The following is a 27,524-nucleotide window of genomic DNA, read 5'->3' on the forward strand; positions in this document are numbered from 1 at the left end:
TATTGTAAAACATTTTTTAACTGGTCGATTTTATTAAATAAAATTTTTGCGAAAAGTAGCAACTCTTTTCGAAAATTACCTCCTGCTAAAAATGTGTTTCAACAACTTTTGTTTTACACTACATATATAAAATTGCAGAAAATGTCCCCAAATTATTGAACAAAATTTTCGTTCTGAGCTGCATTCGAGGATGAAGAGTATAAAATACATTTAATTGTATGCTAATACTGTAAGACTTGACTTAACTGACCGATTTTTTTAACTCAAATTTTTAGAATAGACAACTTTTTTTTGAAAATTACTACCCGCTAAAAACGGTTTCCAACAACTACATAGAATTCAAGATTCCTCAAAATTTATTTTTTCAGTTAGGTGGCAACCCTCTATTAAAGCGTACAAAATTTTCTGTCGTTTGACACCAATATTTTAATATGCATGAATTTTATATATATATATATATATATTTTTAAATATATATGAGTTTACGCTACTAAGATCCATTGTGTAAAACGTATTCATCGAGACCTTTCACATGACACCTGAATCATCGAAATCGCCGAGAATTTGCCTTACTACCTGTTATAGATGAAATTGGGCCGCTGAGTCACCCTGTGCTAGTAGCGCCTTTGGGTATGCAACGCATTTTGCCACTTCCGGCTTCCTGAAAATTGTCCGGCGGCCGCCTGCTCATGTATGTTCGCCTGGTATTTTGTGAAATCGCAACCGGCCGCGTGCGAATTGCTCATTGACAATGGGGGAGGTTAACAATGCCCGGATTTTTTTTAATTTGCTCTGACTTCGAAAGGCAACCACTTTCGCTATTCTGGCATCGATTTTAATAAAAGAGGGCACATATGAAAGAATATAGTTCAAGGTTGTTACGCATCGCATTTTAGAGCTGTTTAGAGGCAAGCTGGGTGCAAAATTTCAACGAAGAATGTATGAATCAATTAAAAATAAAACACTTTGTTTTTTGATTAATTTTTTTTTGTGTGGTTATTTTTATTTTTTTTTGTTGTTGAAATAAATGAACTTAAAATCTAATTTGAAAATCGAATAAATACAGAATACTAAATGTATTGTATTTTAACAAAGTTATATTTAAATGTTACATTTTTAATATATATTTTTTTTTTGTATTAAAGTTAAATTTTACGCTCATCTGTATGTATGTGTTTATTTATATAACTCTATATATATATTTATTTACCTTTATGTATGTTTGTCTTATAACCTACATACTACAATAACTACTAAGTAAGAAACTCGGGAAAACTCAAGTTGAACTTCATTTTCTTATTTTACATGAATTCCTCGAAAGTGGCAAAACACTTTTTGTACTCCCCTATCGACTTTGTTGGCTAACTACAACGTTAAGTTCATATTTTTTCAAGTACCTACAACGATATTATATATAATTTTATTATTAATTAGTTTAACATAAGTAAATAGATGAATATTTTTTTAATGATTATGTTTACGTGTTTTTAAATTTTCAGTAAATATTTTATTTAATTTACTTTTTAATTGAATATTTATAGTGTATGTATGTATGTATGTATGTATATGTTTGTATGTATACATTATGCTTCTGAAAAACATATTTACAGAGTTTTACAATAGTTTTCTATTTAATATTTTTTATATGATTTTTGTTTTTATATGTATTTTTTGTACAATAAAACAACAAACAGTATTAATTAGAAGCACATTTTGAAATATATTATTTTATAATTCATAAAAACGAAATTAATGACATACAATTTAGTATGCATGTACATATGTACATATGTATAATAAGGTCATTAAAAATATCAAAATGTAAATTTTGTATGGCGCACCCGTTTATTTTGTTACTGGTACAATATTATTTATATATTTATTTTTTTTTATTTTTAGGGGTTTTAAATTAAATTTTACATAAGTATTATTGACACTTATTCCTACATGTAAGTTCGTAAACATGCCGATTTATGGCTGAGCAAAATACAAATTTTGTCGAATTTTTGCGACTAAAAAAATTTTAATATTTTCAAACCCTGGGAGCGCACCTTCAACTTTTTTTTTAAACTTTCGTGGATGTCTTTAATTTGTACGTAGAACAAAATAAAGGGGTGTCCAGGATTTTGACTTTTTAAGGGCCACCCTAATGTATGCATAAATTACATATGTATAAACATATTTATGTTTGTATATAATATTTTATTTTTACGTACGTATTTACAAGTTTTAAAAAAGTATATTATAAAAAATTCTGTTTGGTTTTTTAAGTGAGCCGTTATAAAAAAAGGAACTAATGCCGGGCTTTACAAATGTTTTTTTTTCGCATTCAAGTTGATTTCTACACTGCCAAGGTTTTGTGAGTAAAAAAAATGCTTTGACAATAAAATGTGCGCCACTAGAAACGTTAGCTTTGGACTGTTTAAAGATTTCATGAAAAAAAAAACATTCTACTCATTCATTTAAGCTCAAAAAAGCAGGAAAACTGGAAACTTGAAAAACAAAATTTATAGACATTTTAAATTTTAGTTCGAACAAAATTTCATGGCTTTCAAGGCTTTTTCGAGTAAAGGTAAATATCTCTAAAAACAAGAAAAAAATTACGCCATGCACCCCTGAACCTAAAGTATTTTTGCAACGCAATTACGAAACAATTTTTTTTTGCCGAACCTTGGTCGCCTTTCTACATTTTTCGATGGTACCTACCTTCGGCAAAATATTTTTTTTTTAAATGTAGTTCTACGGGAATAATGAAAATACGTCCTTGGCAAAAGCTTGAAGCTTTTTGGTGATGATATGCGAAAAATGTAAAAAGACGAACGTATTTTCGGCAAAAACATAGTAATTATTATTTTTTGTTGAAATTGCCTTGCAAAAATTCTTTCGATTTAGGGGTGTACGGCGAAATTTTTTTCCGGTACGGTCAAATGTAAACATAAGGACCAAAAGTACCAGGAGATTTATTGAATTTTTTTGATTCTAAATTATTCTAATTATTTTATTTAATTTTTTATTTTATTTTTATTTTATTTAATTTTTTTATTTTTATTAATTTTGATTTTGTATTTTCTTTTTATTTAATTTAATTTGTTTCTTTTATTTTATTTGTTATTTTATTTTTATTTATGTAAATTAATTTCATTTTCATCCTGTTTTTTTATTAATTTTTTAAGCTTCGCTACTTAAATTCTTTTTTATTATATTTGAAAAATTTGTATTGTATTGCATCGATTACGGATGGCAACACTTCAGTTGCATTGCCAGTGGCTGAATTGGTATTACAGAAGGGAATTGGAAACTGAAAGCCGGCAACTGCATTTTTGTGGGCCCGAAAATTTAAATAGAGAAAATGTATTTATTTTTAACCGACTTTTAAAAATAAGGTTATAAATTTTTCGGAATATTTTATTTATTTATTTATGTTACTATATAACTTTGGTCTGCATTGACGGATTTGTATAACTCTTTTTTTTTTAGGGAAAGGTGGTACCTCAGAGGTGGTCTCATACTAATTTGGTTTAGATCCGACACTCTTTAATTTTTATATGAGAATTGAAGCCGGTTGTGTTTTTTGCTTAAAAATTACTTGTTTTTTTCGACTCTAATCGAATTATTAATTTAGTATTTTATTTTATATTTTGTTTTCATAATTAATTTTTTAATTTATTTGAATTTTTATTTGATTTACATATTTTCATTTTATTCTATTTTATTTTTAAATTAAATTTTTGTTTTTGTTTGTTGATTTTTTTATTTTACTTAAGAAGAAATTTGATTGAGGTTAACCTCCACCATAAGAAAAAAATTCCCCTATACCAAAGTAATAATTTTTGAGATTTTGATGCTTTTTTATTTACAAAAATAATAATTTGTTAAGGTTTTCTTTAAACTACTTCCATATAGTTGCTTTACCATATTCAAATGCAATTCAATTTAGAGATATTAAGAAACCATTATAAAAGTAAGACTTTTTTGGGATTTTGAACTTTTTGATAAAAATATCAATATGTAAAAAACGGTGACCCTTCTATAAGGGTATTTTTTTTTTATCTAGGAGGTCACGCCCTAACCTACCTTCTCCTTAAGTTAGTCGTGACACTTATTGGGCACCCTGTTTATTATATATATTTTTTTTAATTTTTACTTAATTTTTTATTTTAATTTTTTTAAGTTTCACTGCGTTTTTTATTTAACTTAAATTTCTTTTAAATTCCTTTTTGTATTTATTTTTTTTTTATTTATTGACTTTATTATTTCTTATTTTATCTAATTTTCATTTTATTTTCCATAATTATATTTAATAATGTGTTAGTCAAGAATTTTGTGTTAAGGCAGCGCTTTGGTTACGTATTCCATAGGAAGCAACGCACTAAAAAATTTTAAGGCATTTAATTTGGATATTTAAGCGAAAAAATTCTCTAAAGGACTTACATATATTATGGTAAGCACTATATTATTTTTAAATGTAATATTTTCCTTCTCTTTACATGCTCATACTACATACCTACATGGTTAGATATTTGTTATTTAAATTTTAGTACTTTTTGTTTGTTTTGTTAATTTCTGGCACATTATTTTGCGTCTAAAGACTTGACTAACAACTATTTATTAGTTTCGTAGTTAATGCTTATTTTCTCGGTTAAGATAAAGTACATTTTCGTTTTGTTGTAGTAAAACGAAGAAAGGCAACTTTAACAACCATCTTAAGGCAACAATTTTCTTTAACAATAAATGCAAAATTTGCTTTCGAAATTCAAACCAGAGTTTAAAATAGAAGCTATTTTTAGGAAAACTTGTAAACATATGGATACAAATTAAAATAGGGCGTCCAAAAGACATTAGAAAGACAAAAGACTGGGCCATAATTCCGCCGTTTTCCCATAACGCTCAGATTTAAGAGCATTTTTAGGTGCATTAAAGCTGCCTTATCCCTCAAATTTTAATATATATATATATTTTTTTTTTTAACTACGCGTCATCTCTACCAGAACATAAAAAGTAATAACGAAACACAGTTTAAAATACAGTCAAACGCAAAAATGTACAACAAAAAACATTAAAATGCTATTGGAAAATTTACAAAGCGTTTTTAACATAAACCGCTACATACTATAGACACTAATACTACTATGAACTTAACTGAAGCCATTAGAAGAATCCGTGTTTTTTGTTTACCTACGATCAACTTAAACTTAAATATCGCTTAGCACTAAATCGTAAAACTAAAATCATCACTTAAAAATTAAACTGTCACGCGTTTCGTCGCGGCTATTCAAGTGCGCTTCGCAAGCGCTTACTCCCTTTTGCAGCCCAACTTGCGCGTATTTTTGCTTGGCATATTTCTCGATTGCTACGCGCTTTTACACTCTCGATATCTCTCACGGTTTTTTCTCCACGCTTTCCCATTACTGCAGTCGTCCGAGTGTCTTCTTTACGCGCAGTGCCGTCAGCCGCACTGTCGGATTCGGATGCCAGCACTCTTGCATGATTTTGGACATTGTCGCCAGCACATCATCGTCCTGCCAACGCGACGGCACCGGCGGCCTGAAACCCTTTAGGCACACCACATCGTACATGTCTTCGAATGTGGGATCGGCAGGCACCACATCGTGATAGGGCAATGCATAATCCTCGCATGTGGTCGCATTCGTGCCCGGCACTTGAGTATAGCAACGGCGGCACAATTCCCACAACACCAGCCCCACTGAGTACATATCGGCGCGCTTGAACTCCTCGAACTGCTGTTGATTCAATGTCTGATTAAGCATTTCCGGTGCCATGTAGCGTGGCGTGCTGACGCGTGCATTTTGTGCGATTTGTATCTCATCCATTTCCGAGGTGTATTTGACGGCCAAACCAAAATCGGCAATGGCACATTGGCCATTCCGTTTGACGAGTATATTATTGCTCTTGATGTCGCGATGTGCAATGGCCGGTTTGCCAGGTGTGCCTACGATCTCGTCGTGCAAGTGTGCCAAGCCCGAAGCGAGCGAGTAGGCCATGATTTGCAGCTTTTGCGGTGTAATCACCGAAGTGGCGAGATAATCATGGAGGCTGCCATTCTCGTGGTAGTCGGTGATGAGCATCATTTGTGTGTGACTACCCATGTGTTTGATGTCCGCAGCTATGAAGCCGAGTATGTTTTCGTGACGGATGAGCACAGTCTGATAGATTTCGGTTTCACGGAACCACGAAGACTCCTCGGTCATGAAGAAAATCTTGACGGCGACGCTCTCATCACGCCATTTGGCTAGAAATACTTCGCCGTAACGTCCTTTGCCAACGGAGTGCTTTATTTGTATTTGCTTAGCGATGGTGCGTTGCACCAATAGCGGCAAGCCCGAACCCGAACCGGTGCTTTGTCCGACCAATTGCGATAATGGTGAAATTTGACTGTTGCACATGGAGCTGATGAGACGTGGCTGTTTGCCTTGCTTCTCGCGGCGTCTATACATTACGCAGAATATCAGCAACACCACAACGAATATCGTCAGGCAGACGGTTAGGGAGGTCAACATGAGCAGGTAGTGTATGGATTGTGAGCTCACTGGCAATTCGGGCGGGGTGGTGGTGCTCTTCGGTGTGTACTCGGGGTGGATGTTACGATTACAGAAATCGGCTGAATCACAACAGACGATATTCTTGCCATGCAGGTGGGGTGTGGCGGCAACTTTGCACTATAAACAAAAAGAAATAACGGAGGTTAATTTTGTTGAACTTTGCAAATGAAAATGCGAAAAGAGAAAAAGCGAGCGTTAACTCTGTACTCACCATTAGGAGTCCGCCATTCTCTTCTGGCGGCATACAACCATATGTTCGATCTTCTTCGAATGTGCCTGTAGTTTCGTCGTATACCTCTTCGACTGCGCTGAAGCAGGAACCACCAGGGCGGGTTTCACAAGTACCATTGATACTGTTATCGGGGCAGCTGCCTTCGCAATAGCAACTCAGCGTGCGGGCTAGAAGTATAGCAGAAGATAAAATGGGTAAATTAGTTAAGAAAGTAAATGAGCCAAAGAAACAAATATGGATACTTAAATGGCTTAGGAAATAGCAATAAGGTATGTTGACACCATGATACAATTATTCACAGGTGTTGTCTTCCCATAGAGTTTCGCTTCACATCGATTTTCGTGCTCTTTTATTCTCATTCGTTATTTTCTAAATGTTGCAAATAAAACTTCGCATTTAAATTTAAGCCATTCATGACAAAAATTGTATAAAGTCTCCTCTACGTCCTTCTTTGGAAAAAAACACAGTGACCCAAATATAAAATGGGACGCGAGATATTAGCAAGTGTTGGCTATTTTTATTAAGTTTATTTAGTGTTTATTATTTTTTTATGCAAATATAGCTGATTACTCAACAAACACCATATAAGTATCAATTCCAGACTTTGTGCAAAAATTTCACCAACTTTTAACTTTTAAATCAGCATATCTGCATACAAAATGGTATGTGTGCAGTTTTTTGTATAATATGGTGAAAATTTTAAGTAGCTAGGACTTGCCGTTGATTTTTGTATTTTTTTTTTTTATAACGGTGTTACGAATTTTTTCCATAAAAAATATGTTCTAAAATTTTTTATATGGAGAAAAATGCGGAACACCTACCTTAAATTTGTACTTGAGTATACTAAAATTTTAAATTTAAAAAATTCAGTATTTTCATTATTTTTGAATAAAATATGAAATTGGGATTTAAATGGTGTTTGTAAGTAATCAGCTATACTTTCATAAAAAAATAATAAGCTGAAATGTCGCGTCCCAGTTCATATTTGGGTCCACTGTACTATATTCAAATAAAATAAAAGTAATTGAAATCGGCCCAGTATTTTAAGACTTTTCGTATTAGAGAAAATTCTTTCAATGTTATATACTTAACACAGTAAGCAACAAGCCGAAACTTAGGAATGATAGAGACTTGACTTGGTTAAAAGTCTCGATTAGTTTAAGACATCTTTCCTAGGTTATTTTTTTTGTGTTGTGGTGTTAAGTACATTTGAGGATGGAAGAGAAGAGAGGAAACCCTACCCAAAACTTTGGAATGGCGATACTGGTGGCACGTTTGGCGCGGAAGAACCCAGAGCCAGTGTATAGGTACAAAGCTCACGTCCCCACTAGACCAAACGAACCTAGGAATGGACGGAATACCGGGTATGGTCTTCAATACTGATGGCGTAGAATAGGTACCAGCTGTTAAGGAATATTTGTCTGATAAATATACATAAGCCCAAAGATTGGAACGTCGATGTACTTTGCTCAATTCAGAAAAAGGGGGATCCTTCTGTGTGCGTTGATTATTGGGGAATAAGCAGTCTGGGCGGAACCTGTGGCTGAGTGGTTAGAGGCGCGTACTACCACTCCGCAGAACCTGAGTTCGAGGTTTGGTTCGGGCAAAATCTAAATTAGGAAAGAGTTTTTTCTAACTGCACAGCACAAATCGTAGGATGCCGTGAACGAAGTTTAGCTGGCGACAGATGTTAGTCCCGCAGAGCTGCTCCGGACTAAGTTAGAAAATACTAACCCAAAATAAGCAAAAGCTGGGCAGTCTAAGAAGAAGCATGGAGATGATTCCATCTTGTCGTCCTCCATGCAGCTGCTACAAAAGAGATCCGGTGTGATATTTAATCTCATTGCGCGAACACCGATAGGACAATGCCTTGTCAGTACACCCACCAGAATTGAAAGATCTGGCTTCGCGAGCCTAAGGAGATCCCTAAACCATCTCCGATCCACTTTCGGCCAAAATGATCTCGCAGTGGCACATGCAGTGGTTTTCTTCTAGCATTCGCGGAGTTGTCCCAATTTTTTTTTTCAAGAGAAGTCGACAAGTGGACAAGGGTACTCCTAATCACTCTATTCTTGGAGATGTTACATCTAGAGTGCCTCCTCAGGCCAGTTCATCAGCCATCAGCCATCCAGTTTGCTGCGATGTCGCTAAGGCCTGGTAGGCAAACAAGTCTTACAAGGTAATTAATTCTCGTATTCCGACGCGACCGAAAGTGAATTAAGGTTCTCCCTAATAAGCTTAGAGCTTATCATGGATGATGAGGCTCCAATGAGAAGATCTTTGGATTCCCCGAAATGAAAGGAACAAGTGCAGCAGGACGGACCTATCTGAACTTGATGGGAACAACTGGTGCAGCTTCGGAAACTAGAGAGGAAATTGTCGAAGTTTTTTAACTCCAAAAGGAAATGCGGTTGTGGTGCCACATAAGAAGAAGCAGAAGAAGAATGATCTTTCAAGCAAAACAGAAAAAAGGGAGTTTCTGACAAAATAAGATTTTTGTTGATGAAAAATTTTAGAGATCTTTATCGAATTATTTAACACAGAAATATCAAATTCGTGCATATTCTTGTAAAAATTATGTATATAAAAAAATATACTCCAAAACTATTTAGGTAGGTACTCTATAGTACTCATAGTAAATTCCTTTAGTAACTCCATAAAAAGTTCAAACGATAAAGCGCTGTCCACTCGCAACAAAGAAGCTATCAAAAAGTGTGTCGGACGTGCGCATAGGACAGACTCACGTATACCGCATGTGACATGGACAGATCGACGGACCAGACGAACGGCCAGGAAGGAGCACCGACAGACAGCAAATGTGGTGACAATATCATCAATGTATTTCAGTGGCGGCTCATGAACGCTCGCCAACAACCATGGCGCCAAAGTTGGCTGCAATATTGCTGCTAGTTGTTGGTTATTCTGATCGTGGCCACTCATCAACGTATACGCCTGGCCTGCAGACACTGGTCGATCCGTTGCATGAGGAACTCTCAATACATTTGTATGTATGTATGTATGTATGGAAGTGTGCGTGCCGGCGCATAAAAACGCTCGTGCAGTGCACATGCAAGATGGACTATGAGCGGACAACTGCTTCCTCTCCTTTACTGCTTTTCTTTCCTCTTCATATGCGTGCGGCTCTGTGTTCTTTTTTTTTTTTTTTTTTTTTTTTTTTTTTTTTTTTTNTCACTGTTGTTTTTCGTTTTATTATATTTTTTCTTGATTTCAATTTATGCATTCCAAACGCAAAATGCAGAAGACATTTGAAATACTTTGTTCGTGTTTATTTGTTTGTTTAGTTGTTGTTGCATGATTGCACATGTTTTTCTTTTTTGTTTTTCTTTTCTGTGTTGATTGCAGACACTTTTGGAATTTATAAAAGCTGGAATGCAGGCATGTACATTAGGGTGGTCCAAAAAAAAGTTAAAAACGTTAAGCAGTCACCGCCTAGGATTTTACTAAATACAAAAAAGAATATCAGTGTTTTTTTAAGGAAGAGATATTTATTTTATTTGGAGTAGCACACTTTTTCTTTCGTAGAAATGCCATAAAATTCTTTAAAATCGATATTTTTTGACCGGAAAACTCTGTTTCTCGTTAGGAGACTTCCAATGACAATACCCAATTGTTTATTTAACCATTTCTAATATTAAATAGGTCCCCCAAAAAACCCAAAAAAATGGGGCCCCATAAAAAAAATTGTAAAATTAAAAATAATAAGAACGAAAAATATTGATTTTCAAGAATTTTATACCAAAAAGTGTTTTGAGTGCTTTGAGGCAGTTTTATATATACAATATTTTTTTTTAACAAAAAACACAAGTATTCGTTCATAAATTTAGAAAAATCCTAGGGCATGAGAGCCCAACATTGTAAACTTTTTTTTTTACCACCCTAATGTGCATATGTATGTTTGTATGTGAACTATTTGAGTGTCTTTCCTATCATCTTGTGTCTTTTATTGACTTGTGTAATTTTTGTTATTAATAAAATTCATGTTTTTATTGCCATTTATAAGCGCCATCGGCCAGGCAACTTGCGCCATGCATGTGTGTGTATGTTTGTATGTATGCAGTTATAAACGTAAAATGCATTTTTGTCTTGTGAGTTTGAAAGGAATCTCCATTTCCTCAATAGCTTTGGGAAACGGAGGTGCGCAATGAGTTTATATGTTTTAAAGCTTTTGAAGTTTTCTCCTCAGGTTTTAGAACGTCTGGAAAAAAATTTGTAAGTGTAAGGAAAATATTTGACCTAGCAATCAGACGATTTACAAAGCAATTCTATTAAAACAAAATCTAAAAATTTAAAGAAAAGCATATTGAAAATAGACAAGAAAATAAAATAAGATCATAAAAACGAAATGAAAAAAAAAATCTTTTTATAACAATAAAATCTAAAAATTGAAAGAAAATTTAATTAGCAAGAGTGCTTAAAAATTAAATGAATGAATTTTTAAAGCAAAGTAAAAAATTAAAAAAAGCTAAACTAACAAAAAATAAAAATTTGTAAAAATAAATAAATTAAGATCCTAAAGATCAAATGAAATAAGAACAAATTTTCTTTTTAAAATAAAATAATATATAACCAAAAAGGAAATTAAATTTTAAAATTGGTTAATATTACCAAATTAAAACTTGAAAAGGAATCAAAGTGATTTTTGTTTAGTTTTAACAATGCCGTGGTTTATATTTTCAACAATGATTTTGTAATATTAATCACATTTTTGTTTGCATTAAACCAATTTGTTTTCAAATGTTCAACTTGAATCACATTTCTTACAATCTGTGTTATTTACTATGAAAAAAAAACAAACAATCACTTGGTTGAAAAACCCATTGTACTTTTGGTTCAGTGTAAGGGTCTGCTATGACAGAGCAGATTTTTATTTAATTGCGAATAATTAGAAACTTTAGCAAGTGTTTGAATTCTGCGAATAATTTTTATTGTTTGCTTCAAAGTCGCTTAATCGCTTCCAGTTAATAATTACCTTTCTACATTTCTAGTAATTCAGCTAATTGTCGAATCTGAATTCGCTTTCTAAACAGATAATAAAACTGGTTCCCGTCAAGTTCAATAAAAACAAAATGTACTTATTCATGTGAAAACCATTTAAGTTTAATAAGTAACTGGTACTTATTGGCACTTGTACTTTATCCACTAGTAAATCCATGAACGTAGTGTCGATAATACAGCGAAAAATGCCGCATTCCAAGAGCGCATATTTGTGCATACACACTATGTTTGTGGAGAAATACACAATCATGGTATGCAGTACATAGAAACGAGCAAAAAAAAAAATAACACACAGGCATTACAAAAAGTATGGATACAACGCACTGAGTGCCACATAAATGGCTATATACAGCTTCCAATGCATATTTTTGTTTCGTTGCGTGCTTGGGTGGATTTTAACCCCAATGCACGGAATAGATATGTATGTATTTATTATATGTATGTATGTATGTAGAATGCAGCAGCAATGCACAAAGTGCCATAAAACGTCAACAACAATTTTAAAATATTTTTATTTTATTTTATATTTTTTCTCGCTTGTAGATACATAGATGTATGTAAGTATGTAAATATGTTAGCTGGTATTTCAAATCCTATTAAATATCTGCTATTAAATTGCAATTAAATCATTATCGGAGTTCCATCGGAATAGCTGACATGCCAAATGAGCGACAGAGGGTCGAGTACATAGTACTACAATCGTCAGCTGGTTGGAGAAGCAAATGCATACATATGTACATACATGCTTTGCAAGATCATAGAGCTGACTGACAACTCCGACTGTGGCTTGATTGTAGCAGTGTTGTGGAAGCTGTGCGTGATTGGAGAGTGACAATAAAGTAGTATTTACATGGCAAATTGAATATGAAAAAAATGTATAAATAAAAAACAAAATTAAGTTTTTTTCTCTTTGCTTTGCTAATCGTCACACTGTGACAACAAACAAAAAATTTACTATAGGGGTATTCACGATCCGCCGGGACATACTGTCTAGCATGGTGCATAGGATAGCATATAAATAGCATTATTGGCTAATTTTGTTGTTGTTTGGAACACATGAAACAACAACCAATCATCCTATGCACCATGCTGGACAGTATGCACCGGATCGTGAATACCCCTTATGTCAGTGTTACAAAAACAGTCATCAAGGCTCATTTACGAGTACGTTGCTAACATCGATTGCTTTGCTATTTGTACGCTCGGATCGACCACAGTTGGCGTTAAAGCTGCTGTTGCTGTTGCTATTGCTGCTGCTTGTCGCTGGTGGCAATGACGCTGGCACACGTATCAGCGTCAGCATCCGGCAATTAATTTTGCAGTGATTAAAAAATTATTGTGTGCACAAAAACAGTAGCACAAATATTTATGTATAAGTATACATATGTACATATGTATATGCAGCATATGCATGAGTGTATGTTTGCGCGTGCATTATGTGGATTTTTATGCACATTTGTGTAAATCTAAAATTTCAAAAATTTTGATAACATAAATTTTTTCTCTTGAATATTTTAGTTACTGGCGCCACGAATTGTATTCATTGTTTTTCGAATCTAAACAAAGCTGGCAGCAGCGCAACAAATCGTATGGATTTGCAAATTATTAAAAGTTTTGATAAAAAAATCTTTACATAAATAAGAAAATTACATAAAAATGTAATGAACTAAAATTTAATTTAATGGAATATTGGAAGCATTAGTTATTCTATATGCAAAAGTGGTCTACATGTACAGTATCGGTCATATCTATAGCCCGCCATTTCAAAGTGATATTGTGTGCCACTTATGTTCATTTATTTATTTTTAAGAATTTTCAATTAAAATATAGTTCGTTCTCTAACAAAACCCATATAAACCCAAGTTTAACAACTTGTAGAAAACTACAAAAAGTGCAATAAATTTTCAGCTAAATTTCAAACTTTTTTCTCGGAAGTGTTAGAATTTTTTTGGGTACACAGTTTTTAAGCCCCCGCAATTTTAGTCTAATAATGTGCAAATTTCAAGTGGCTACGAATTACCGTTAATTTTTTAGATTTTTTTTTGTCGCATTGTCTTCCATATAATGAATAAACTCAATTTATTTGTATATGGAAGAAATCCGCAACACCTTTGGCGAAAAAAATTCTAAAAAATCAACGGTAGCTTTTAGCCACTTGAAACTTGCACATTATCAGACTAAAATTGATTGGGCTATAAAACTGTGTGTTCAGAAAAATTCTAACACTTCCGAGAAAAAAGTTTGAAATTTAGATGAAAATTTATTGCACTTTTTTGTAGTTTTCTAGAAATTGTTAAACTTGGGTTTATATGGGTTTTGTTAGAGGAAGAACTATATTTTAATTGAAAATTCTTAAAAATAAATAAATTAACATAAGTGGCACACAATATCACTTTGAAATGCCGTGCTATAGATATGACCGATACTGTATGTATGTATGCTAATTATTTTCAATTATTTGATTATGTATGTTAAAACTTAATTTTCGTTAGGTGGCAACCTTTTTTTTGGAATCACTCTTAGCTAACGAGTTTGTAGCCCTATCTCGTGAAGAAGATGCATAGGCATGTATAGTATATTAAATTTCTTTGAAATCTTTTACTATTTCCTGCCTCAGACAAAAAAAAAAAATCAAATCAGCTGCTTTTAACATGCCTTGGCAAAAGCATACTTTATACTGAAAAAATGTACAACACCATAAAAAAATCAACGATATTTTGTAGCTACTTTCAACATACACTTTGTTATTTAATTCAATGACCTCCAATACTGCGTACCTATAACTTTTCTAAAAAAGGATCTTGATAATTTACGTTATTTGTTTGAATTAACAAAAATCTAAAAATTTCAATAAAAAATGGGAGAAAGAAACTATTGACCTATTCCAAAAAAAAAAAAAATTGGTTGACGTCCATAGCCAACGATCTGCCCCTATTTGAATTTCGAAATACAAAATTTTTTCGGCTCCACCCTAATGTGCATGCATACATATGTACATATGCACATGTAATGGCAATGGTAATCGTAAAGGTAATGGCAATGGCATTGGCAATGGTGAGAATAGTAATGGTAATGGCAGAATGTAGTAATGGAAATGGTAATGGTTATGTTAATGGTAGTAGTTATGGTAATGGGAATAGTTATGGTCATGGTAAACGTAATGGCAATGGTAACGCGATTCTGTCGTCAATCGTAGACGTTCACCTTATCGACAGTTTGAAGTACATAGACTTAACCTTCGGTCAGGGATGCTGCCTTGAATGCTTAACATTGAGGATAGGATGAATTATTATTTATTCAGTGGCTCTCTACTGCTGCAGACCGGGCAATTGGTAAGAGTTGCTGTGAAAGTTTTTGCCGCCGGTCTTGCGTAATTTTTTCCAGGGCTTCGGTGCGGAGCGGAGCAAAGGAATTTAGCAGTAGCGGAGCTGGAGCAAAGAGCTAAAAAAAATTCTTAGCTCCCTTACGAAAAATTTTCTGTTAATAAATTTACATAAATTTTTGTTATTTTTGCCACTGAAACGTGTTTTAAATAAGTTTCCATTCTATTTATTTTATTTTGCCAAACTGAGCAAGAATTTGTGAAGTGGGCCATCATGTTTTCGAGGGATGAGCTTTTTCTGTGCAGTTATCTGTTTATACTTTACAATGATAAAAGAAACATACAAATTTCACAAGTTTTCGAAACTCAAATTATTTTAGAAGTTATAGCTATTAACTTTTTTCGGAATTATTTACATTTTATTTGTTTTCTCGCGACTGGTAATATCGATTGTGCTCATTTTTTAAGCAGTTAAGAATGATGATATTTACTTTCCATTTTTATTTCTTATTTTGTGAGATTTTTTTTTTTGTTTTTTTGTATAAGTTATTAAAACTTTTTAAAATATGACTTACTTCTCAATGGGGAGGAGTGAAATAAAGTACCGGAGTGAAACTAGAGAGGAGCGCTGAAAAATAACCTTTGCTCCGAAGCCCTGCGTTTTTCCACGTAACGAATGCTTTTTGTATTGGAAAATTTTGAAACATGTAGGTATGGAAAAAAATTGTCAAAAATCAACCAGAACTTTGAGCTACTTCAAAATTGCACATTATTATACTAAAATGTAATTTCCGAAATTTTCATAAAAATTTTACAAATTTTGCTAAATTTGCCAAATTTTTGCACAAAGTTTGAAACTTTAATGTATACAGTTTTTGTTGCGGTTTTTACTATATTACAAAATAATAAATTGTTTTTGTAAAAATTTACAAAATTCTACCAAAGTTAAAAAAACAGTACTGGTAATGCTGGCTTGTACCATTCTTAGACTTTTTCCAACTCTCATAGAAGACACGCGCGGTTGTGTACGCGCAGTTCAAGCGAAAGTCAAGAAACAATGCAAAAAAAAAACAAATCATATAAATTCCACTGATAATAATAATGACTTTATTTTTATGAATGAAAACGCGTACATATTGGCAATTTACAACCGGATTTTATTGCGTTGTGTCGAGCGAACGTGCCAAAAACGGACAAGTGGAAGCGGAGCGAAGGCAAATGAAAAAGATTGCATGAATAATGCGACTTTGAGGAGGCGGTGAATAACTGCATGAATGAGTAAATCATGTGTGTGTGAATGCAGAAAAACTATAAAACAAAAACATAAAAGAAATAGTAATAGAAATGAAATCAATAAAAATCGGCAACAAGCAAGTGCTGCAATTGCATACAAACTAACATAGTATTCGTAGTAAGTAAGTATGGATGTATGTATGTATGTGCATATGAAAAATTGCAACTTTGTGCCAGTGCAGCGTAATCGAAGTTTGGTTTGCTGTTATTGTGACAATAATTAAATTGCAGCTCAACATTAGTCGGTATATATACATACATACAGTGACTCAAACAAATGACCACGTGTTGATTTTATTTTTTAAATACGTCTTAGTAATGCTTTTCGAGCAAATTTTTTTTGTTGCTATTTTTCAAGCTTTAACCAAAATTATATAAATCACAGTTTCAAACTTTATACAAAATTTGGGAAATTCGACAAAAATTTCATCAAAATTTAAACCTTTTAATCTGAATCTTTAGAACATTTTTTGGAATGCAGTTTTATAGTCTATACAATTTTAGTCTAATGAAGTTTCAACCGGCTAAAAAATTTAGGAAAATTCAACAAAAATTTCATCAAAATTTAAATCTTTTAATCTGAATCTTAAGAACATGTTTTGGTATGCAGTTTTATAGTCGTTACAATATTACTCTAATGAAGTTTCAACCAGCTAAAAAATTTAGAAAAATTCAACAAAAATTTCATCAAAATTTAAATCTTTTAATCTGAATCGTTAGAACATTTTTTGGTATGCAGTTTTATAGTCCATACAATTTTAGTCTAATGAAGTTTCAACCGGCTAAAAAATTTAGGAAAATTCAACAAAAATTTCATAAAAATTTAAATCTTTTAATCTGAATCTTTAGAACATTTTTTGGTATGCAGTTTTATAGTCTTTACAATTTTAGTCTAATGAAAACTCAAATTCAAAATTATCAAAAATCCGTCGCAAAAAAAAAATTCTCAAAAAATCAACGGGATTTTTTAGCCGTTTGAAACTTTTAGACTGAATTAGACTAAAATTGTACGGGATATACAATTTCAATGTTCTAAAGATTCAGATTAAAAAGTTGAAATTTTGATAAAAAATCCTTGGATTTTCGTACATTTTGTATAAAGTTAAAGCTTGAACGGTGTTTTTATAGGAAAATAACAAAAAGTTTTAGCTCGAAAAACATTACGAGTATTAAAATAAAATCAACACGCGGTCATTTGTTTGAGTCACTGTATGTTTGTATATGTACGTGCAATATTTAAGTGCGTAGGCTATAAAAATGGTTTGTTTGTTGTTTGATGGCAATTTTTATGTTCACTTGGAAGTGGCATACATATGTATGTATGTATGTACAATCAGACAAGAGTCAGCTTGAAAGTGTATAGCAATAAGTTAAAGAGTGCCTGCTTAGTACTTTGTAGGCATAACTACTTTGAGATTTTATTATTTTTGTTCGCTTCGCCGATATTCATTTGGTGCATTTCGTGCTGTATGAATAGTGTGCAATTAAGTGCTTGTATGTGTATACATGTGCACGTGAGTATGTTTTGCGAGAGGTGTCAATTACTTGCGAGGCTATAAAAACGACACTTTGCCCCAACACCTACGCTCCAGCTTTTGGCTTGGCTATACGATTATTAGTTGCTTTTGCAACATGTCACTGTTGCAAGATTGCCACTTAAGATAATGTCGCATTAGACATTGATAAGCGTAACGTAATTAAGTTAGAAGATCGTAAAATTTTTTATTAGCCTAGCGTTTGGCTTTTAAGTCGCTGCTGAATTCGAACATAACGATACAATACAATGTCTTAATATGATTTGATGCAACTTTTAGCTTTGGAGCAGTGTTACTGGCTTTATCGCTAGGGTGGATAAGCTAATTTTGAAATAAAATTGCATGGCACTATACATAACGAGACTTAACTGCCTAAATAACGGGAACGAAGTTTTTTTTTTCAAAATGCATCTAGATGATCCAGGAGCATTTCTGCAAAAAAATTTTTTTTTTTTTAATTACGCTTTCCTTATTTTGGAGGTTAAAAAAAGTATGTACTACTCAAAAAGCATTTAATAATTAATTTTTATATGGAAAAAAATGTCCAACACCCTCGACAAAAAAAAAAAATCTTAAAAATCAACGGTACATTTTATTCCACATAAATTGAATGCGCTACAAAACTACGTACTCGAAATTTAAAAAAAAAAAATGAAAAAAATAGATAAAAAGTTTCAAATTTTGATGTTTTTTTTTAAGTTCGATCAATCCGTGTGAACTTTGTATAAGCTTTGAAACATTTTTTATATGATTTCTATTATGTATACATAGATCGAACTACAATTTACATAAAAGAAAATTATTAAAAATAAATAAAGCAACACCATTCTAAGTTTTGGTGCTATTATTTTGACCGCAACTGTATGTACATCTGGGACTAATAAATTAATTTTTTTTTTTTTACTTTTTTTTGGGTAATATCGGCTGATTAATTCCAATTAATTCTATTTCTGCTACAATTTATTTATTTTTTTTTACAATTTCCAGGGATTGTAATTTTTATGAATATAATAGTTTCAATCTGAATTTAATAATTTTTTATGATAATTCGCATTTTCGCTAAAAAATATTAACTATTATTTGATTTTTATTTTTTTGCTCAGAAATATAAAGGGCCGTATGCATAAAAACTAAGCAATTGCTTTTTCTTAAAATTCCATACATTTCACTTAAATTTATTTAAACAAATTGAGTAAGAGGTCTGACAAATTAAGAAAAAGCATTTGCTTTGGTTTTACGCATACTGACCAATACTCAGAATGAAACATTCTTTTTGAAGTAAGTAATACATAAAGGAAACTATTTTTTTTTTTAATTTTAGCAAAAATGTTGTAGAAGTGGATTAAATAATAAAAATTAGAGCAAATCTCAGATAAATTCCAAAAAATTCTTCACATATTTATAATATATGTAATTGATTTAGTTTACAAAAATATTCGATAAAGAAATCAACATCAGGTAATTGTAGTTGTTATTTGTGTGCGAAAATCGTGCACACTTGCTTAGTAAGATTCACTTCCACATAATCAATAGAACGTGAACACACCTTCAGAAGTATGTACATACATACAGACATATTTAAATTTTTTTAAGCAAACAAATCAATGACAAAGTTAAACATGTAAATACATATATAAAAAATAATACCTGACGAAATTGCGCAGTTGAAAATTAGCTAGGAAGCAAAATATAAACTGTGATAAGAGATATGAAAACAGCTTTAAAAAATAATTTTGCACTTCAAGAATAAAAACCTTTACCACTGTCAAATGTCTCATGTCTCCAATCCTTGTCTAATTCACGTCTAATCCTTACTACTACCTTCAGTACTCCTTCCCATCTACTTAAGTAAGGATTATAAATGGGACTAGACAAGGATTTTTTTTTTTTTAATTTTTAATTGTGTCGTTATAGTAGAGGGCCATCGATATGTATGTACATACATATATTCGTATTATATTTAACATTCAATATTTAATTTCGCTATACACATTTTCTACCTGATCGACATACATACATACATATCGAGCACTAACCGCCAAAAGAACGTAAGCGAAATTTTTTTAAAAATTTTATTTTGGATGCAAAAATACTCCTAGGTCATCTAGATGTATGTCTGCATCAAAAAGGAAATTTTGAAAAAAAAAAATGGCGCTTACGTTATTTTGACGGTTTGGGCTCGATATGTATATACATATGTATGTATGTTTGTAGCTTCTCGCTTTGCGGTAGTAAATGTGATTTTTTTTCGCTTTTTTAATTGCACTTGCCGTTTTGTTAGAATAAAAAATTTAAATCACAGCTGCTGATAACCGAAAATAGCAAATAAAAAAGTGATTGTGTACGAAAATATAGCGATTCGTAATTGCTTGTGTATGTTTGTTCATACATACATATGTATGTACATATATAAAATTAGTGTAAATTTGCAGAACCACGCAAAAAGTTTATCAGCGGTGTAGAAATGGGCGCGTGCTTTCAACAGCGTACTAATATTGTCATTTTCAATTTAATAACAAGAGCGGATCAAAAATTGTTGTACACAATTAAGGTACATTTGTTGAAAAGTTAGGTATGTGTATATCATCACTTGATATGCAAAAAGACGTAACAATAATCGTCGTTAAAATTTAAAAAGTCGTAACTAATAAAAAAATTCAAAACTCAGTTTTTGATTGATATGATGGATTTCATCGAATTACAACTGCCACCCCACCCACATCCTTTAATGAACAAAATAAAAATATTTAGTTACGACTTTTTCCATTTCAGTTACGATGTTGTTATGTATTTTTGCATTTCAGGTGACGATATGTATGTATGTATCTACATATAGGCATTATATGTACATATGTACTTAATTTTAAAATAAAAGAAAAGAATTACGAGGCAAAGTGCTTTCATAAGTAAGTGTTAATTTGTTTAAAGCGACTTCAACGGAGTAGCGGGAGTAGGCACGTTTTGCACGATTGCGAATGTTGTTTTTTTTTTTTTTTTGAGATAAAACAAAACCAATTACTTTAATTGATTTCTAGAATTCTCTATGAAAAAGAACTGAAAGCTATCTACTGAATATCTACTCAAAAAAAAAGTGATTTATGCGCAACATAGAGAAGTTATCACTTCCTTGGGCACGAGTACATACATTCAGCGTCAAAAGTATGCATACCCTGTGGAAGTGAATACCCATGGAGAGTAACTGCTGCTGCAAATACTTGTATGAGTATGTAAATTTCACAAATCCGAATATTTTCAATCACATGGGGACAAATAATAATAATAGGTATAATTTGACGTTTTGAGCATTTTTTTATGTATATTTTCAATACCAAAATTTTCTAATCTTTATATATAAAAATTTATTTTTTTAATGGAAATATAGTTCATTAAATAGCAGAAACCACAAGAATCATTTATTTTTTAATTTCATACAGAACCGGGGCAAAATGCAAGAAATTTTCATTTAAACTTTTGTTTTCGATTTCATTCGATTTCTGAGAAAAATTTCGAGTAAGCTAATTTTTGCAGCAGCAGCAGCAGTCACTCTCCATAAATATTAACTTCGACAACCTAGTACATTCTGTGGTTACATATATACATATATTCAATACAAAACATGCCGAGACAATGGTCCAAACAGAAATAAAAGCCACAAGTCTACATTCTTAAAGCATGAAAAATGCAACAAATAAAATAAATTTAAATATATAAATAAACACGAATCTGCGTAAAAATGTAATAGCAGTCCAGCCGATGTTATGGATCTATGCCGATGCACCCGAAACAAATATGTATAACGAGTAGTCGAATGCCTGTAGGAAATTTGAATTGCTTCTAGCTTATGACTTTTTAAAACAAGGTTATTTTGGAGCACTTACAGATATCTTTCGGGATTACTCTACCGCGGTATTTGTAAAATTGAAATATTTTTTTGGAAGATAAAAAATAAATCCATCTGAGAAGTTCTAAATCTCTTTACAAGTGGGAGTGGAAGAGCTTTGTTGGAAAAAGGTGGCAAGAAAGTAGTAACTGAACACGTTGAGAATAAATAATGGAGCCAAAGCTTACTCATGGCCGAGGCCGAAAAGGGCCACATGTAAATTCAAAATGCTACAAAGAGCCACAAAAAAAAAAAAAACAAAAACAAAAGTTTTATTTTAAATGAAATTATTATTAGAAATAAAAAACATTAGTTTTATTATTATTCTAATGTACGTAAGATAGATATTAAAGAAAATTCAAAGGATCCCTTTGGTCAAATCTTCAAAATATAGTTTTACGTCAGTTAAAGCCGTTCGTAACAGTTATGTTAAATGATGGTTAGTCAATTGTGAATGTAGAGTACAAAGACTCACGTAACTATACGCCGTACCAAAAATTGAAAGTATACGGCATGCAGCTGTTTTCAACAAGAAATGGCAAAGCTTAGTGTTGGATTTTCAGTGCCTTATCTTCTTTTAATTCCAAAAACTTAAACTCTTCTTCCCTTTTCTGAAAAAGGAGTATTTCGGATATTGTTAATACATCATCAATTATGTTATATAAAAAAGGTTTATGAAATTTTAAGTCGGCAAATCTTTTTTTAAAATCTGCTTTTAAATCACGTAGTAATCATGTCCAATATTTTTTTTCTAGCCATGGAAAATGATGAAATATACTTTTTTTGAGATGATGTAGAAAAAGACAAAGTTTAGTTTCAAAACTTAAAATAATTTGCGACAAATCAAAAACATTTTTATTCTCTCCTTGTAGAGACAAATTCAAGTTTTGCAAATATTCCATCATATCGGTAAAGAACATTAAGTCAAAAAAGCCAATTTTCATTCTCCAATTTGCGGGTAATGTTCCGATCTTAATTTGCGTATGTGTATATAAAAAGAATAAAATAAGAAAACAACACAATGGAAAAGAATATCCAGCAAAGAAATATGTATTTTAAAAAGTAAAAAGAGCCAAAATGTTCTAAGGAAAGAGAAAATAAAAAAGCGCCACACTTTGCTAAGCAAAGAGCCGCGTTTGCCCACCGTTGGCATATATATACCATGGTTACCATGATGATGATTAAAATAATAGGGTCATTTATTAATAATACTTTGATTTAAAACAAGATTAGATTTGAATTTGTCAACACAATTTAACGAATAGTAATATTATGCTTATGCTTTTTACGTAGGCGCTAAAATTTCCGATTGGGTAGTTGATAAGAATGGATGCGCGTATAATTGTCAGTTTAAAGAGTCAGTTACATATATATGCATATAATGTATGTTAGAGGAAGTCCGTCAGCTGGTGCAAGCAAGCAATGGAGTCACTTTTCAGGACGCCCGCGCATCATGCCCGAATTAGTTTTGGGCGTCTTCGGAGCGTAGACTACGGAATTGAATATACATAGTATAAATAGTGCTTATGTGGGCTTGGTAGTGATGTATGTAGTATGCATTGCATATGGCTGCGCATATATGTATCTGTACATACATTTATACATATGTATATATATTCATGATGCACTGCATGTGTGCTTGTATATGGATATTGGAATGTGCGCCGACTCCTAAGTTAAGACGTAAATCCGCAATGACAACTTCCGCTCAAAGGAAATAAAAAAAACTGAAAAATACGATTACGAAATGAACAACATTTTTTTGCGGATGTAGAAATACATTACATGTATACGGGTATCTACATCTGAATGTAGTACGTAAAATCATTCACCATTTCACATGAATTTCTAATGAAATAGAGCCAAAATATGCCAATTTCGTGCTTATAAAATAAGTACAACAAAATTTTGTTTTTCGCTCATTACATCACTTAAATACACATTTTCTGGGAAGCAATAACGAAACATTTGTTTATTTTGTAGAGCAAAAGTATCAATGAAAATTTCGGTTCGGTTATGTGTTCAAGTTACTTAATAATGAAATTTTATTTCGTTAGCCAAAATATAATGAAATAATTTTAGCCAATATGTATAAATAAAGCGTGAACAACTCTTGAAAGAATTGTATGCCTAATATAAATTACAACATTAGCAACAACAATAACAAGAGCAAATTTTGTGCTTTTTGGAGAAGATTTTATTTTTGGCATTTATTCAATTAAGTATACGAATTTAAAACCATCAACAATTTTTTCAGTAAAATTGCTGCGTAAGGCTATTAAAAGCGCGTTAATTGCCGTTGAGTTGTAAACTTGTTGTAAACAAAGTTTTATTTTTAATTTATTTGACGTGGTTGGGCTCTAAGTGTATATTTTTTTGGAATATCCAAAAAAGTCTTCACATAAGTACTGGCAATAATTTGTAAATTGGTATTTATAATGGCTGAATATTATGATGCCAAAAATAGAAATGATTCGAATTTGTTTCAAAATTTTTGGTAGAAATATTAGAAATAAATAAAAATTTATTTCTAGTATGTGAACCCATTAAATTTAGGGGTGTTTTTTTTATGTAAATCTTAAAATTTATCTGCCCTTGACGCAAAAATTTTGTTCTCGAAAAATTTGTTTCAAGGGAAGATAAAATTTGAGTACCAAAATTTTCATACCGTTTTTTTTAATTGCCTTAGAACAAATTTTGGTTTAGTTCTGAAAATTTGAGTTGAAAAATTTGGTTAAAAAAAATAAAAATTTTCGCAGAAAAGAGATTTGCTTGACATTTTTTGGGCAGAAAATAACCAATAAATTTCCTTGCAGAGAGAAATTTTAAAGTGCTATTGGGCTTTTCTTGATTTTTTTTCGGCTTCTTATGAAGTGTTTTGAGATTTTTCGATATTTATTTTTTATAAATCGATATTGTTTGCTTTTTATTTTTAAGGCAAAATCAGGTTGCAAAATTGTTTTGATATTTTTTGAGCAGAAAATAATCGGTATACATCATTTTCTTTGTAGGTAGTCATAAAGCAAAAATTAAATGTTTGGATTTTTTAAGAATCTTTTTTTTTTTGGTGTCGCTGATTACGAATCTGGAGTTAGATTGGAAAAATTCAAAATGGCGGATCCAATATAGTGAACGATATTTTGAAAATCGATAAGATTAGCTTGAAACTGGTTACTCAGGTGTTTCTGGGATCGCAGATTAAGGATCTGTAAATTCAGTATCAGATTTTATAAATTCAAAGTGGTCTATTCAATATAAATTCCAAAAAAAAAAATGTACGACATCTGTGAATCCCTTTAAAATTCGCGTATCAGAGGTCTTGGAAATTGAAGATTACGAAAATAAAATGATTTGAATTAAATTCAATACTTGCTGTGTAAAAACTATTCACTGAACTATGGCCCTGTGTGCATGATATGGGAACATATCCGTCTGACCTTAGATCGAAGGAACTATTTAAAAATTGTGAAGGCTTGACTGGGCCGGGGTAAGATACCCTAAGCCTAGGCGCATACATATATGTATGTAGGTACAAAAGTTGTATAGAATTTTTGACATATCTACATACCCTCTCTCGCCACCTTAAATGAAATATTTAGAGCAAGAATATTTACGTAGAAAGAATGATGCTGTGCAGCCATTAGTCAGCTGTTTTGATGTATCTACGTCCATTAAAAATTACAAACACCATCGTTCGCCTCCTACTCTTTCAACTCTGAAATGAACTATGGAACGCAGGCGAAAATGACTTCATAAGCGTCAAAAGCGTTGAGCGGCCAATGGCTATGACGTAAAACGAACTTTGCCGAGTTGATATCCATTGAAATTTATACTTTCCAATAGGCATACTTGTACATACATATCTTTGTATGTATGGTGTACCACGTACTCGAGCAACATCCGACGACTAACTACGACGACCATGGACCACGTCACTTCACTTCCCGCCACATTACATACATACATACATCCATACATACGTATGCGTGTGGGCGGATGAATTCATGAAGATTGTAAAGCGCTATTATTTCTGTTGTTGTTGTTGTTGTTGTTGTTGCCGTCATATCACCGTCACTATGTAGTATAGTGTTGGCCAAGTACTTACACTGAAGAGCAAAACTGTAACAAAATGTAATACTTTCTATTTCAACACATTTTTTTTTAGACATGTTTTAACAAATCAAATATTTTTTTTGCATAACTTTATTGGCATGTATGTACTCTCTCTCTCAAACCGGTTTGGTGTCAATGCAACAACAACAACACTAGTAGCAAGCAATAATGCAAATAAAGACAAATGTTACAGTTTTGCACTCAACCCATTTTTTATTTTTTACAATAAATAAAATAAATATTAATAAGATGTCCAATATCCTTTGGATTTTTTCAGCTCGTGGATACGATTAGGCATACTTCGTGTATACCTCAAGACAAAGTCAGTCGGAATAGCATCCCATACATCGCGTGTTCGCTCCCACAGCTCATTAACTCCACTGGGCGGACTTGAATATTCGGCAAGCTTCGATTTTACATGACTCCATAAATTTTCGATTGGGTTCATGTCCGGTGATTGTGGAGGCCACTTCAAGTTACGAANATTTGCTCTCGCTTACATATGTGGCACAACAACAGATTGCGCTTTGGTGGGCGTTTATTTTCGTTTCTGTGCTAATGAATATGCACCCAGATACGCATATTAGTACACACAGCTACATATTTTCACAAAAAAAATAAAAAAACGAAACAAAAACACTTTATTTTTCACAACTCAAATGCATTCCTGCAATCACTATTTTGCATACGCTTGCTATATATATATACGATTTAAATGAAATTTTATAGGTTTTTGCTGATGTTTGTGGTGTTTGATTTTAATTTCTTCCACATATAAGCGCGTTGCTTTTGTTTTTTTGCTTTCGTAAAAATTATGAAGCAATAATTTAATTTAATGCTGGTCGTAAATATAATTTTTGCCGTCGTTAGCAGCGTAATGATTTATTTTAGGCAATATGTGTCCACGAATCAGCCAGCGTTAGTTCAGAGGGAGTAGCGTGCGTGGGTGTGGATAGCGTTCGCAAACGAATTATATATGCCGCACGTTTGGAGAGATAAATAAATCTCATAAATTTTATTATTTATGTGGGCTGCTGTCTTTTGATTGAGTCTATGGAGAAACTAAGCAAAACAATTAGAGCGCAAAGCAGATGAAAACTATTATATTTATTTTTTTTTTGGGATGGCTGATTTGGTGGAAAGCCGCTGGTATACAAAGTTCGATCTGTCGGTTGACTAAACGGGAGCTATTACTTGGTATCGATACATGTTTTAATTAAAGAAAGTGCTTCTCGCTTAGCACCCAGAGCCTGAGAGATCTGAGATAGTGGAAATATTGTCTATAGCTCAGCTATAGAGTAAACTGGACTTGATTTGCCCATTAAAAACATTGACATCAAGTTTCCTTTGACGAAGGATTTGAAAGGCTTAGTCTCTGCAGAATATCTCGCCATTGTTTACGAACGTCTTGAAAACCGCCAAAGTACCTGGAGAACGCCTCCCTCAAAAGAATAGATTTGATTTGGGATGTCTTTGATGGATGGATGGCTTTCGGCTTTCTGCTCTTTTCGGGAGACGGTATTGATGAAATGGCACTACCACTGGGACAATAGTTTCGACGGCCGGGTGGCTT

At 32.3% G+C, this 27,524-nt stretch overlaps 1 protein-coding gene across 2 annotated transcripts in view; it reads right to left on the reverse strand.

Moving 5' to 3' along the window:
* Nucleotides 1–4,308: 4,308 nt before the first annotated feature.
* Nucleotides 4,309–27,524, reverse strand: part of tkv (serine/threonine receptor kinase thickveins) — a 282,020-nt gene continuing 258,804 nt past the window's right edge. For both annotated transcript variants that reach the window (XM_017609066.1, XM_017609067.1), the window contains 2 exons: nt 6,772–6,959; nt 4,309–6,677 (listed from right to left, as the gene is read on the reverse strand). In XM_017609066.1, coding sequence (XP_017464555.1) covers nt 5,406–6,677; nt 6,772–6,959 — 1,460 coding nt within the window. In that variant the 3' untranslated portion in view covers nt 4,309–5,405. The remainder of the gene's footprint in view (nt 6,678–6,771; nt 6,960–27,524) is intronic.

The sequence above is a fragment of the Rhagoletis zephyria genome, unplaced genomic scaffold, assembly GCF_001687245.7.
Source record: "Rhagoletis zephyria isolate East Lansing unplaced genomic scaffold, Rhagoletis_zephyria_1.1 Rzeph_scaffold_00186, whole genome shotgun sequence".
NCBI lineage: Eukaryota > Metazoa > Arthropoda > Insecta > Diptera > Tephritidae > Rhagoletis > Rhagoletis zephyria.